The following is a 16,051-nucleotide window of genomic DNA, read 5'->3' as shown; positions in this document are numbered from 1 at the left end:
GCAGCGTGTTGCATGACCCTAAGATGGCGTCAACTTTCTGTTGCAGTAGTATTTACTCCCCTCACGCTGACCTAACATCACCGTGCAAAAGCGTCCCTCACCATTGCTCTGCCGCTATAAAGGGAAACCCACATAATTTTACCATTGTTGAGTGGTTCAAGCTTTTGCAATTACCTGACTTCATAATGGTGCCTGCATATCTGGTTCCTGGAAGCTTTGCCACCAAGCACACAACAACCATCCAGCAAGGCTCTACCTGCTTCCATTCTATACAAGAGCCCCACGAGTCAGAAGGTGAGCTGGGCACTTAGCAGGACAGATTCATGCCGCAGCCCTTCTGCCACCAAGGTCTCCAACTACTGAGACATACTGCCTGGACTGACAATGATGATGCCCCATGGGCGGATTCTAAAACTGTTATACCTCGCAATACATCATTATCCCTAAATTTACCGCCATTGTGTGTGCCCTTTACCAAAGTACTCCTCTCCTTGTTGGGGAAGGATCCAACATTTATAACCAGGAATCTCAGAGACCCCCCTGAGAGAGTCCACCACGTCAAGGAAGCCACACACAGCGGAGGTGTGGGAATAGCGCCCCTTGCCAAACCACTCTTTCTCCCCTTGTTGGGGAGGGATCCAGTATTTATGCCCTGGAGTTTCAGAGACCCCTCTGAGAGAGTCCACAGCACAAAGGGAACCACAAACAGCAGAAGTGTGGGAATTATACCTCTTCTACTGGGATCACAGCACACCGGACATCGGACACTATTTCTCCTCGTCTCCCGGTTGTGTTTTCCGTCACCCTCCCCCTCCTCTTTCCCTCTCTCATTCTTGGTCATCCTCCCCTGCTCCTATCCTCTCTCCCCTGAATCTCTCTCCCCTTGCCTGCTTTTTTCATTGCCTCTATGTTTTTAACGCATATAACTTCGCTCCAGTAACTCATGTAACTTGTAACTATGCTCTGAACTAATGTTCGTCTTCATGTAAACCGTTCTGATACCTCCGGGTCTAGCCAGCGCTATATAAAACTTTTCAAATAAATAAAATAAAAAAAAGTAAGGACTGCTTTAGATTTTAGGTTGATATTAAGTATGTTGCTATATGTCTAATGTAAGTTGAGTTTATGATTTGTTTTGATAATGGTTTATTGACCTTGATCATTCATTGATTTCCACTCTTTCCGATTATTCAATTGGTACAAATTAAGTGACTTTGAAAAGGGATTTTTTATGTTATTAGTACAAGTACATCCCGTTCCTTCTCTCTGGATTGGGGGCGACTCCTTTGTGTTTTTTGGAAAAATTACTATTCCCACTCCAGTGAGTGCAAAAGTAGGGTAAGTGTTGGATAGCAGAGGAATTAAATTTACTATTCCAACTCCTGTGAGTGCAACAGTAGGGAAATTGTTGGATAGCAGAGTGGAAAAAATTACTATTCCCACTCCAGTAAGTGCAACAGTAGGGAAAATGTTAGATCGCGGAGGGGCAAAAATTACTATTCCCAATCCAGTGAGTGCAACAGTACGGAAAGTGTTGGGTAGCGGAGGAGTAAAAATTACTAGTCCCCCTCCAGTGAGTACAAAAGTAGGGTAAGTGTTGGATTGCGGAGGAATTAAATGTACTATTCCAACTATTGTGAGTGCAACAGTAGGCAAGATGTTGGATAACGGAGGGATAAAGATTACCTATCCCACTCCAATGAGTGGAACAGTAGGGAAAGTGTTGGATAGTGCAGGGACAAAAATGAATATTCCCACTCCAAAGAGTGCAACAGTAGGGAAAGTGTTAGATAGCGGCGGGGTAAAAATTACTATTGCCACTCCAGTGATTACAACATTAGGAAAAGTGTTGGATAGCAGAGAAACAAAAATTACTAATAACACTTAAACAATTGAAAAAACCTCAAAAATATTACAAAATGTTAAAAATCCTAAAAATAAATAACAAATATTTAAAAAAAATAGTAAATACATTAAACATATAAAAAGAACACATATTATAATATTAATTACATGTAACAAAAACCTACAAATAATATATGAGATAAATTAATAAATACATTTATAAACAATGATTATTTGAAAGTAGCAATTAGCAAAACAATAATAATAAACATTCATTGACTACACATGCTTTAAAACTATAATATCCACAACACACACCTAAATTAAACTATAATATAATAAAACACAATTAAATAGTATTTTTAAAAGAAAAATTATTACTATTAATAACTAATAATTAAATATTTAAAAATATATTAAATACCCACCTTTTACCCCTTTAAAAGTAAAAACAACACAAAAAATAAACAATTACAGAAAATAAATACCAAATTATTAACATTAATTAACAACTATATAATAATTAATTAAACACTTACCGCCCTTTACTCCTATAAACACCACAACACACACCTAAAATTATTTACACAATTACCATAATTAAGTACTAATTAACTAATTAAAATTAATTAACAACCAAATATTAATTAATTCATAATAAATTACTTTACCCACTTAACACTATGATATCTCAATTAAACAAATGATAAAAAATACAAAATATTCAATAAATTAAATATAATTAAATTACTTCCCACCCTATTCCCCTATAAACCCACAAACAACTACAGAACTAAAAATGCAGAATTCAAATAAAAATATCATAATAGTTACTAAAAACAATCAATTTGTTTCATGTAATTAAATTGCTTTCCACTCTATTCCTGTATAAACCTACAAAACGATACGGAACTAAAAACGCAAAAATCAAATAAAGAAGAATTAATAACTACTAAACATTTAACACATATATTAAAAATACAAACAAATCTTATACAAAAAAACGTACACCACATACATATAAAGGATATGCTGAAATATATAAATTAATAAAAAAATCAATATTTTTTAACAACTATATTTTTGCAAATGATATTTTACACTCCGATATTTTTAACATCGATATTACTTACCTAAATTCGTTATTCTTGACCACAAGAATTTGCCTGTTAATATTTCTGACCCACAATATTTTTAACTTGATATTTGTGTAAATCGATATTTTTGATTCGATATTCTGTCTCTGCACCGCTTCAGAGCAATGCATTAGGACAGTCTTAGCTCAGCTAAATTACGAGGGGTAGACCAACCAGTAGCCTCCATTAGAAGTAGGCTACTTCCACAGGAACAGAGGTGGAATGCCATTGAAAGAGGCACATTTTCTATGGTCTGGGCACTGAAGAAGCTGCGACCCTACCTGTTTGGGACATATTTCCTAGTTCAGACTGACCACAGGCCCCTCAGATGGCTCATGCAGATGAGTGAGGGGTGAGAATCCCAAACTGTTGGGGTGGTCCAGCTCCTTAGAGGGAATGGACTTTACAGTGAAACACTGTCCAGGGTCAGACCACCCCAATGTTGATGGTCTCGCCAAGTAAAATTATCTTTAATATCACTCCTAAATTAAAGTAAGCAATCCTTCAAATTCAGGCAAATCATACTTTTATTTCATACTTCAAAATGAATCAGTCATTTCAATTTAATAAAGTCACAATATTGCCAGAACACAATAGTCAATTACTGACTTATTTCCTGAAAACACAAGTGGGCCTATTAGGTACACAGGCGGATCGCCACCGCCGGCTCGGTGGTGGAGATCCATCCGCCAAATGTCCCTGTGTCACCTGAGGGGCACTGCGGTGGACGGAAAGACCGTCCGCCGCTTTTCCGCCGGTCGGATTGCCGGCCGGGCGGAAAAGGCAGACAATATGGTGGCGGTCATATTATTATGTGCATTTTTAAAGGCCATTCCATGGTGGCGATGCCACCATGGAAAGGCCGGCAGAAAATGCTTTGGTGGGGGGCTGCACTTGGAAGGTACCTATGGTACCCCCCTTCATTGGCATACACAAGGTGGCAGGCACTGAGCGGTGCCTGTCACTTTGTGCATGCCAATGCACAACATGCATATTTCACATTGCGGTGGTGCTGCTTACAGCACTGCCCGTCACAATGTAAAATATGCAGGATGCGACCGCCGGGGTGGCGGTCGCATCCTAATGGGCTTAGATGACCTGCCGTACCTCTGGTGGTCGGTCCTGTTTACCGTTACAGTGGCCATCATAATGGGGCCCAAAAGGTTGTCTTCAATGTTCATCCCAGTTTGCACACTAGATTGGAGACTTGTAATCCAGATGCACACACTGTTAAATGTTCGTACTGTGCACCTCCAGACTATATCAGATTTGAAGCCCTTCAAGACACTGGTTCATTGCTAAAAGACACGTCATTAGTTGTGATAACATGATGTCATAGAACATAAAGTAACATTGCATATAATATAGCACAGTAAACACAGCATAACACATGTTTGCAGGGAGGGTTATGTCTGAGAATCCATCACCACACCTGTAAAATGAATTCATAGAGCTAATATAGAAATAAGGATTTAAGAGAGAGGGAAATAAAGGCCAGCATGTGTGTGCTTGCATTGGCCAGTTACCAACAGACCTATCACTATTAGTTTGTGTTTAGAATAAAACAGAACAAAGCAGATTGAACTATGCACCCTATCATGTGTTGTCAGTTTAAATAAAGAAGAATGAAAAACTGTCTTGGGAAGAGGTCTTTGTTAGAGAGGAAACTGTTTAAAAGAACTTGCAGGAACAGGATCAAAACAGAGTTGGCCAAGCCATTTCTCACAATGTGTTTTGCTTTGCTTAGGTTGTGAAGGGTTACTGGCTACGATCATGTTCAGAGGGTGGAGTCAGGAGTTGTGCGGCATGCTGCGGGTGCAGGTGCCGAGTGCCGTGAGGACTGTGAGCTGCTGTGAGCTGCTGCCTGCTTGCCGTGCACCTACCCCACACCACCTCAAAGGCAAAGCAGGTCAGCAAGGTGGCAAGACAGTCATGGTGAGGCACAGTGGTGGTGGCAGGCAGAGGGCGGGACTCCAGTGGCTAGGGCAGCGGCACCACCAAATCTCGCAGTGGCAGCCAGTGTTACGCCAGTGCGGCTTGCAAGTCGGTGAGAGCTGCCTCTTCTTGCCTCCCTCTTTCTCTGCATCACCACAACTCATTACACCCCACCTGGCAGTACTTAGGTACCCACAACACAGCCTCAGAGCTCCAATAAAGTCCTCCAGGCTGCCCGCTAAGGGAATCAGTTATGCACTTTCTCCAAATAGTGGTAATCCCAGCACGACTCAGGGCTGCCAAAGGGATTGACCTCAGGACGAAGCAGCCCCCAGCTTCGACACCTCTATCTCACAAGCAACTAGCAACACAAGTGTGAGCCAAGAGTCCCCCCAGAGCTCGCAAAATCCCCAAAAGGAGATCACTCTCAAGTCCTGCAAGTTGGAGAGAGCAGGTAGTCGCTACTTCACTTGTTATCCATGAATTGCACATTGGCAAAATTATACACCTATCTTGAAAGAAAAGCAGGAACACACCCTAGAGTCAGTGGTACAAATCCATTGGACTAAAAGTTCTGGCCAAGATGGCCAGAAAACTGAGACACCACCACCAATCTCAAGCCCCTTTTCACTGATAGACGAACCTACATCTGATCTCCACTGGGTGAAGCACAACAACTCACCGAATGGGGTATAGATGCCCAGTCTCAGCCACAATTAAAATACCTGAACATCCTCACTGAGAACAAAGGGCACAAGTGTGTCTGGTCCTGCATGGGATCAACAGCTATGGAGTCCATAGCAGCAGCCGTACCAGCCTTAAGGCCCATACTGGCATCAGGATCACATGCCGCAATAATCATCGGGCAGTATACTCAAACCACCTCTACCTAGATCAAACAGGAGTGCAAAGAACGCAGCATCACTATTCCTAACAAACATGGCAGTAGGCTTGGTCGGGGAAGGAAATGGATGTAAACCCGCCACTCCAACAACTGACCATAATTTCATGGAACATAGCAGGGATCAGTAAAATCACAAAAGGAGAAATTTTGAAGGAATTTCCAGAGAAGGTGATATACTATTCTTCCAGGAGACATGGGCCCTGTCCAGTACCACCCTGGCAGGGTATTACGAGCACCATGTAGCAGCGATAAAAAGGAACATCTTCAGGCACCCATCCGGTGGACTCTCTGTTATCCTAAAGCATGCCTGCAGGTTCATGGCTACAGAAATCCAATCAAAATCACCAGAGACTCAAGTCTTATTGATTGGTGGCCTGAATCCATAGTCCCAACTGCTTCGCCTCTTGCTAATTAATTGCTACATCAAACCAGCACAGACCTTCATGAAAGATTCGATGGATGTTCTGATACGTACACTAGAAGATCTCTTAATCAAATATAAATCCTATCAGGTAATCATAGTGGGGAAATTTAATCTGAGGGATCTAGACAAAATGCACATCAGTCCCTGGTGCATGGGCTGGGCAGAACCCCTTTTCAATCTCCTCAAAAACCACAAGCTATGCTCAACTCATACACAAAAGGAAGTATGCCCAACATCCTGGCACCCAAAACCAACCTTCCGGAATATCTCACCAATCGATGATATCCTAGTCAGCGAAACCATCGCAGCTAGACTAACAGAATTCGAATTTGAGGACAGAGCCGAAAATTATCACAGACCCTGAGAGCTGGGTTCCAGCTTGAAGTTCCCACAGCAACCATCTTTCAGCCATTAGGAGAAACGAGAGGGGAAGAAACGCATATGGTCCTCTGAAGGATCAAATGGTGTGGAAACAAGAGAGAAAAGATGCGAACATGGCAGGAATAGAAGCAGGAAGGGTCCCCACCAACTTATGCATCATCAATAAAGGACTGGGAGAATATTGTAGGGGATCGCCAACAAAAGCTGTGAAACTCTCGACACCAACGCATGTGTACTAAGTCGCCGTAGCTTCCTGGAAACAAATGCCCTTCTAAGGCCATGTTCAAATGCAAATGTGCTTTACGTAAGACCTTGGAAGTGAAGAAAAGAGGGGGCATAATTACAGGGGCCGTTCCGTTACTGCTTTGAGGTCAGCTTATAGAAAGAAAGTTTTTGAACAGAAAAGGGAACACACAGATAAGGAATGGCTTGAAGTGTTCTCCCTGCTGAAAGGGAATAACCCCTCCGGGCTGTGGAGACACATCAATCAATTGAGCAATCGAGGTGCTCCAAGAGAAAATGTAGTGGCGGGGCATGAGTGGTTGAAATCATGTAACACAACTATATTCAAATGCTTCCTCTGACAAAGACCCCACAGAATTGATGAACCAGGGAGTGGGGCCGACCAGATCAACTAATGTTAAACAACCTACCTTGAGAGACCCCCTTGATAAAGGTCCTCTTGAATCCACCAGCTGGGATGAGGGTTTCTGCAGGTCACCAGATACAACAATAAATGCTGACATGGTTATCATGATACTCAGGAAAATGAGGAACGATGGAGCACCAGGGCCAAATGGGTTACCAGCGCCAGTATTTAAGACAGCGCCGGATTTCTGGGCAGCAATCCTAACCCTGCCTTTTAATAACATTATTTCAACAGCAAGGACACCTGACTCCTGGAGGGGTTCTATGCTTTTCCCTATTTACAAAAAAGGTGACCGGATGAAGCCATTGAGCTACAGGCTTATCGCCCTGCTAAGTATCGAAGCAAAGGCTTATGCACAACTTTTCATAAAGGATCTGGAGTCTTGGATACAAGAAAAAGGTATCATTCCCTTCTATCAATCAGGAGTTATGTCACAGACCCTGGTCAACTTCATAGCGCTTGCCCACCTATCAACACAGTCAGTCTTCCATTGTTGCATTGCTTCTTTAATTATAGCACAGCCTTCGATAAAGTGGACCATCAAAGTTTATGGTATAAATTAGACAGCTGAGGAATCCCACCCAAGTTATTAAATGCAATAAAATCGATTTATGAAGATACCTGGGTGCGGGTCAAAACAAGCGCTATCACAGTGACCTCAAAAGTTTAACAAACAGTGGGCTCAAACAGGGCAGCGTGCTGGCACCCCTCCTGTTTCATCTGTATACCGCAGACCTGGGGGCTGCTTTGCAAGGTGCCAGCTTAGCAGCCCCAAGCCTGGGAAGTTTGAGGCTGCCGGTACTGCAATACGCAGACGATACAGTAATAATGGACCACACTAGAGTGGACCTGCAAAGAGCCCTGCATGCACAGGAACACTTTAACAAAGCCAACTACTTGAAGGTTAACCAAGGGAAGACCAAGGCAATTGTGTTTGGGAGACATCAACTCAAAAGGCAAGCCATGTGGTCCTTGGTTGATCTGCAAATTTGTACAGTAACATCCTACAATTACTTTGGAGTTTGGCTCTCAGAAAGGGCCAACTTAAACATCCATCGAAAACATCTGATCTCTAAGGCTAACCACGTTATACACTTGATAAGACAACTGAACCAACATTTGCTAAGCTCATCAGCCAAGCCGATACTGACCCTCTTAAAAGCAAAACTGCTACCAGCCTTAAGCTATGGACATCCGGCTTTTCCTGGATGTCTGGATGAGTTCTTAAATACACCTCAAGCTAAAGCATACAAATCACGCGCTCAGCCAGGAAATCAAGCCTGAGACTGGAGCTCATCCTCGGGAGGCCGGACCTGATATGCCAGGGGGGTTTGATAAACATATACCTCAGGATCTTGAGTGCTCCAGTGGAGTCAATCAGATACCAGCTGAGATCTGTCTTCGAGGAGGTAGGAACAGCCTGGCTTGCCAGCCCTGGCCATGACATCAACACACTGAGGATTGAGGCAGCGCACTTCCAACTATCGGAAATTCCACTCTCTGCCTGGAAGAAAGCAGTAAACATGCAGGTCTTGGAAACATCTTTTGCTCAAGACACCAAAGTCCTCCGCCAAAGCCCTATCCTAGAGCCACTGGACAAATCATTCATTCCGGGAAAAGCCCAACACTATTTAAATGAGGCTCAGACGTCACAGGTCCGCAGGAAAATTCTCACTATGAGACTTATTTCGTTACGCATCACTGATTTCAACCCAGCATGGGCATGCCAGGGGGCGAACATTGAGTGCAGGCTATTTTCCTTCCACAAGGAATATTGGCTGCACCGCCTGTGCTGTTGCCGTAAACTGAATAATGAACGTCGGTGCCTTCTCTGCCTGATATTTATTGCTAACGGGGCAAAGTCCTGTAGAGAGTACTCGGCCTTATGCTTCACGAAACAAAAGACAATGAACCTAGCAAGACTGGGGAAATTCACACACCTGATCAGGATCGCCTTAAATGAGGCGCCAGAAGACATTCCAGCACCTATGACTGTTACGCCACATCTTATAACACGCTGAAGGAGGCAGGGTGACCCCTGACAGGCACCAAGGGGTTCCCCCACCTTACTTAAAGGCCAACTCGCAAACTAGAATTTTTAAAGTCCTAGGGCCAGATGTACGACCTGCCAAATAGCGCCTCGCAAATTGCGTTGCATTTACGACTCGCAATATGCAAAGCGCTATTTGGCATGTACAACAGTGTGTTTAACACTGTTTGCGATTCCCAATGGGGTCGCAAATTGTGAGGCTCATGAATATTAATGAGCCTCCCACAATTTGCGAGCCCATTGAGAATGACAGGCCCTCCCAGGGATGGTGGCCTGCTGGGCTCAGCAGACCACCATGTCTGGGACTGCTTTTAAATAAAGCAACTTTCTTTTTTTAAATGTAGCCCGTTTTCCTTAAAGGAAAGCAGGATGCATTTAAAAAAGAAAAAATTGAAACGTTTCTGTTGAATTTTTTAAGGGCAGGCAGTGGTCCTTAGGACCACTGCCTGCCCTTAAAAAATAATATTGCATGCGTTTGCAAAGGGGAAGGGGTCCCCTGGGGACCCCTTCTCATTTGCGAATGAATTACCATCTACTTGAAGTGGGTGGTAATTTACGAGTGTTTTGCAACCGCATTTGCGGTCGCTAAACATTGGTGCGTAGCTTTGTGGTCACTATTAGGAAGGGAACGCCCCTTCCTAATAGCAAGTCGCAAAACGGTATTTTGCGAGTTGCAATTTATTTGCAACTCACAAAATACTGTTTGTACATGGGCCCTTGCTTTTTATCATGCGCAAACGGGTCTAAGACCCGTTTGCGCATGCTAAAAAGCGTCGTACATCTATCTGGCCCCTAGTTTTTTCAAATTTGTTGATTTAAATATGGAAATATAAGTAACTCCGAGGATTTGCACAAATATGCCAAAGGTCAATGGACATTTATAAGTCAAGGACATTAAAGGGGAGGGGGGTGCTGGGGGTAGAGGGGGAACTGCCTTTTAACTGCTTTTTAACAATGTTCTTTCCTTTTATTGTAATGTTTGAATTAATCGAAGTTAATAAATTCATTCATTCAAGCCAGGCAGCGTTTGTAGTGACTTGGTGCGCACCTTGTGATTTGTGGGTTGATTGTTCTGCAGAGTTCTACTGAGTGCTTGGTGACACCTTATATGTTTTTATATTTATTTAAACTTAGCCTGTATTCATGTTTGTTAACTAGTTTTTACTGGATAGGCCCGGAGATGAACAATTCCTTTTGTCTATTTTACAGAGACTACATGGATGAACGTGCACAAGACTTTGCCCTATAAAATGGTCTACAAGGTATAATTTCTCATTGCTTAACCTTGCTAAAATATCTGCTTGCCTTTTTTATTGTTTCACACAAACATGCAAAATATGTCACTATGCATGGAAGGTGGATACTATAAAAAAATCTCATGTGTTATACCATATCTTCTGTTGTGTCGTATATCACTGATTGCTTGTTTTCTGGCATTCTGAAAGCAATCTTAACCCCTCTAAGGCTAAATTAAGAACAACACGTATAGTTTGCCCAACTCATATGTGACTTGAGGCCATGGCAACTTTATTTTCCTGTTTTGTATAGTCCACATGTGGTGGTAAAGGTTTACGCCCACCTCTGTTTGTTTTTCTGGTCAGTCTTACTTTTTCTTCTTCTGTACTCGACAACCTGAGTACTTGAGGTGCTTCATGATTCTGTGTGATATTCTACGGTAGAGTCTAGGTTCAACTGGTTAGGAGGTGCATATTACAAGTACCATCATCCGCAAAGGAGAGTAGCTACTACTCGTACTATGACTGGGGTAATGTTGCTGGTACTTGAGGACATAGGTGAATTAAGGATGTGAATCTTCAAGGAACCATGAGAAACTTGTAGCCCAGTTTGCTTGCTTGATCAAGAAGCAAATAAAGTGCACCCACATTTGAGAAGCTTCATTAGCAGGACAAAGTAATTGCTGAGTCTAAATCATCCCTGATTTGCCCAAACCCCATAGGGCCAGATTTAGCATTAGATTGAGTTGCCTTTGTGTCATGGATGGTGTTTAATGGGCAATCCAATCCTTAAGTCAGATTTACCAACTAATGCAAGGCCACCTTGCGTGGCCCTGCGTTGCTTGGTAAATCTGGAGTAATGCACGGCAGCGCAACTAGCTGCCTTGCGTTATCCTGCCCTGGTAAGGAGTTCCATGGTTGGAGCATGGATGTTTCTATGCATCCACCCATGGATGTTGGTGCATCCCCAGATTTAGCAAGACTGGTAAACCTGGGAATGCGTCAAAATGCTATGCTTTCCCATAAGAAAGGGGAGAAATCTGTATGTCTCTTAATTGTTTCCGAAAGCCTCAAAGGTTTGTTTTTGTGCAGGAAGCAGTCATTCTGCACAATCATGCGTGCATTGCAGGCACCTTTGCACCATGGTGCAGCACAGCACAGCAAGTTGTCTTGCTGCGTTACACTGCGTCAAATTTATATAAATCATGCCCATAGAGATTTTTCAACTTTACCCCAGGACTTAGAGCTGTGCTCAATGAGCTGAGGTGGGTTTCCCTGATCAATGAACCATTTCAACCATCTCTCTAGCACCAACACGTTTGGAAGTATGGAAGAGTCATGGTTGGAGCAACACCCTAACTTGCAGTTTCCAGTTGGCACCAGTCAAGCATGTTAGTCCGTCGGGTGCACTCAGTCTGGATGAGTTTCCCATCACTTCAAAATCATGTCTATGCCAGCTCTTTTCAGGATCTGGGCTGGGCCTCTGATATTTGGATATAGGAAGGACATGGGTTTGTGTGTATTAACAGATTCCATCACCTTGCTGCTCCTTTCCAAGCCTTTGAGATCTTAACTGGTCTCTCCCATAGGACCCTGACTGCTAGACTCACTAGCCCTCATTAACCAGATACTTGGGGTCTTATTAGGAGTTTGGCAGTGTGGGAGGGGGACCACCCCACACCCGCACTGCCAAACCCATGTACACACTGCCCACCAGATCAGGAGTTTTCTCCTGTCTGGCGGGCAGTTCTTTGGCATTTTCCAGGGCGGTGCCTATAAAATACCACAATGGGAACATCAAAGGCAGTACGAGCACAGCATGGACTGCTGCAATCCATGCCATGCAGGTACTGGTGTGCATGCACACAGGGTGCATCCATATGACGTGAGGCAAACTTTGCTTCCTGAATCGCTATTTGGTAAATGCTATTCTTAATGGATGAAACTTTCATTTTTTATTAGTCTTAGTCCTAGTGGGGCGCAAATCAAAATTCCTCATAAATAATAATGAGATAGGTTGCAATTTTTGACCCATTAGAAATCACACCCATCACAGAGATGGTTGTCTGATGAGGTTGGAAGACCACCTTGTTTGTGACTGCTTTAAATAGAGCATTTTTTTAAAAAATGCTACCTATTTTCCTTAAAGGAAAACAGGATGCATTTAAAAAAAAAAGAAAAGTGTAATGTACAAATGTATTTGTCAACATTAAAGTTTGTGAACAGGTTATCACCTGCTTTGAGGTGTTCTTAAAATATTAATGTTTTGCGACCGTATTTAGGTTGGTAAACATTAATACATGCCATTATGATTTGGTATTTGGGAGGGACGTACTAAACACACCTATTCAAAATACTGAATTGCAAACTCAAATTGTGATTCTCTAAAAACGCAGTTTGCTATTTGTACATAAAAAACATTTTTGCAGTTGTAAACAGCCTAATTCGGGGAATCAGGCTGTTTGAAACCTCATAAATGCTTCATACATCTGGCCCTTGAATCTCTGGATATTGGACTCCAGTGTTAAAAGGTTGGCTTTATGCGAACTGGCCAACTATCCTCATTTCCCCAAAAGACAATAACTTCTATCACTCTGTGCTCTACAGGGTCAACTTAGACCAAATGGTGCTCATCTATTTGCACATCACCAAGAGACAGATACTCATGTCAGGGGCAACACTCAAAATATCAGTCAAACTGCACCTCAGCGTTTTAACCATCAGGCTATAGGCCTTATTTAGAGTTTGGAAGATGAGATACTCTGTCACAATGTAGCAGGCTTTGCGTCCACCGTATTACAAGTACCATAGACAACAATGTACTTGTAATACAGTGGACAGGTCTTCCCTTTTGTGTCGCGGTATCCATCTACCAAATTCTAAATAAAGCCCAGTGTGTAGGAATAGAAAACAAACAACATTATAAGGGAAGCTAGGGATGGGAAGAAATGTTATCAAATAGGGAAGGCAGAGAATCTCATGGGCAAATTACTGTCTAAGAGAAGTAAAAGGGGGAAGAGAAATCTCCTGATTGTTGCCGGGATTCTGCTAAAAAACAGATCTATCCCAGGACCTTAGAACATCAGTATGTAGGAACTTAGTCACCATACCACGCCAATCCAGACTAGCTCATAGTGGCTCACCTGCACTCCTATCCCAGCCTGGTAATTTGGCACCCCAGAACACAACACTCTAGACCATAGGTCTTCAAACTGTGGGGCGCGCCCTCCTGGGTGGCCGCGCCCCCCTGGGGGGGCACAGCATCCCCTCAGGGGGGGGCGTGCATTACAGCCTACCACTTCACCTTTCAACGTTGTTTCCAGGCGTGTAACGCTTATTAGGTTGAAAGGGCTTCAGCCCCCGCCGTCATGTGTCTCAGCCCAGGCTGCTGCAGCTGGAGCTGCTGGGGTCTCGGCTGGGTAGTGTCTGGAGTCTTATCTCCGGCACGTCCGAGTTTTTCACAGGTCTTTAAAGACCATGTGTATATATACATACTGTTGTAAACTGGTTACAGATGCAGTTTCTTTTCTGATTCCAGTACCCCCTGGGCCCCCACTCTGCCTATTCCTTACGTTTGATGGCAAGGCAGACTTCGGATACAGAGCCATTGTGGGCATCAGTTTTCACAAGGAAACGGTAAATGCGAGTCTTGGAAATCCACTGCTCTCCTTATTTAATACTGATGTCGGATCAGTTATATTTATTCACAGGGGCGGCGGAGGTGTCAGTATTCTATGTGGGTGCTTGCTGCTGGGGTATTTGTTTTTAAAACGAACCTCAAGTTAGTGGAGCCTGGGGCATGCTTGCTATTACTCCTGCCTCAACAGCCTAGCTGGCTAACACCTTTGTGTGCCTCTCCTACCCTAAAACCTCTTTCATAGAGTAGGACAGAAACTAGATACAAGGGTCTCATGTACACTATGCACCATATGTCTCAGGAACAGATCAATGCATGTGCGCATATTTTAGGAGCCCCTTATGGGCTACTCAAGGTGTGAAGACAAGCGATGTAACGCCTCAGTAGTAAGTGCTATATAGATGCAATTACAAAACTACAATACAATTAAAATACTTCTAAAGCTGCTAGATTCATTACAGCTGTCAAAAACGCTTGGTGCACCGAGTCACCAACTGTGGCGGACAAACAAATCTTTGCTGCCCTCTTGCAGGAGTCCAAGGGGGCAGAGCTCTGCACCATCAACCCCTGCATGACACCTGGACTAGGTTGGGGGAACAACTGGAGGCAGCTTGAGAGCCAGCATATTACTTTCTCCATAGAGGTTAGCGTTAAATAAAAACACAGAAACTGACCATGCTTATTTTTTACCTTCAGTGGCTACCCAAATGCCTAAAGCAAAGAGGGACACGAGGGACACAGGGGCACAAAGAAGGGGAATTCTGGGAATGTTTCTTTTAATGGAATTCCCATCAGCCATCAGGGTCAAAGAGTTCCTGCAAATGCGCAGCATGCCGACACTGAGCAGCATGATGTTCACATGCAGACCTGGGTTCTCACGCAGAAGTTCACACTGAGAGAGAACGACTACAGAAACATTTGCTGTTAGTGAAAAAGGCCTTTGTTTCAGAAGCAAGTTGAGCGTACAAACACAACATCCTTCGGTTTAGACGTACATTCTAAACTGACGTAACTACATCCTGACATGGTCAAACTAGACCATCTCGTCTCCCCTGATACACCACTCACAGCCATGAGGTTGTAAAATCCGTCTTTTAACATCAATTGCAAAAAAAAGTCTACTGTTTAGCCTGCTGTTTATTTCCTCAGTCTTGAATTCCTTCCAAATTACTGTCCAGCCAGACCACGCTAGGCCCACGCGGCATCCTCTTGCTTTTTGTAAGGGTCTCTCCTTCCCTTTTCTGTTTCTAACCTGCTTCGTCCTTTCTCAGTCTGGGCTCTCTCTTCCCATTTGCCTCTTATGACAAAACTTAATATGCCAATAACCCCCCTGCCCAACCAATTTGTAACATAGCCTGGCACTCTGTGCTAGAGTGGGAAAAGGTTTAGATGGGGGGGGGCTCAGCCGACAAAAGTTTGAAAACCTCTGCTCTAGACCCTCCCAGGGATCAAGGTAGCAGGTCATCACCTTTCATTGTCTTACTCATACGTATCCACAATGAACAAGAAAGAGACACGAAGCAAGTTTACAATATTTATTGAAAGTTATTGTGCTTTACATGCAATGGCTACACTGTAATTAGTAGACAAATGCATGTAATAACTGTAATAGGACCAGCAAGCAAACAGTACACAATAAAAAATTATAGAAGACAAATCTACCTAAGCTTACACTCACTATGAAAGCACAGGGAGATAGCTATAGATCTCTCGGATTAGCGGGGACATCATTTCTGCCATACACATAGAGTTGTTCTACATCTAATGATGTGGAGCTCTTCCTCATCATGAAACCTTTGCTCCTTTGCTCCTTGAAAATGTGTCCTCTCTGGTCTCAAAGCTATAAGTCCTGGGT

General features: G+C 43.3%; 1 protein-coding gene across 1 annotated transcript in view; it reads left to right on the top strand.

Annotated features, from left to right (window-relative positions):
- The window catches only part of LY96 (lymphocyte antigen 96), a 613,732-nt gene that overhangs the window by 417,473 nt on the left and 180,208 nt on the right, over window positions 1-16,051 (top strand). Inside the window, exon 4 of the mRNA XM_085604111.1 lies at window positions 10,534-10,586. Within this exon, the coding sequence (XP_085460237.1) occupies window positions 10,534-10,586 (53 nt within the window). The remainder of the gene's footprint in view (window positions 1-10,533; window positions 10,587-16,051) is intronic.

The sequence above is a fragment of the Triturus cristatus genome, chromosome 5_1 (assembly GCF_964204655.1).
Source record: "Triturus cristatus chromosome 5_1, aTriCri1.1, whole genome shotgun sequence".
NCBI classification, from domain to species: domain Eukaryota; kingdom Metazoa; phylum Chordata; class Amphibia; order Caudata; family Salamandridae; genus Triturus; species Triturus cristatus.
The sequence above is the reverse complement of the archived record's forward strand: the minus strand, read 5'-3'. Positions and strand labels throughout refer to the sequence as shown.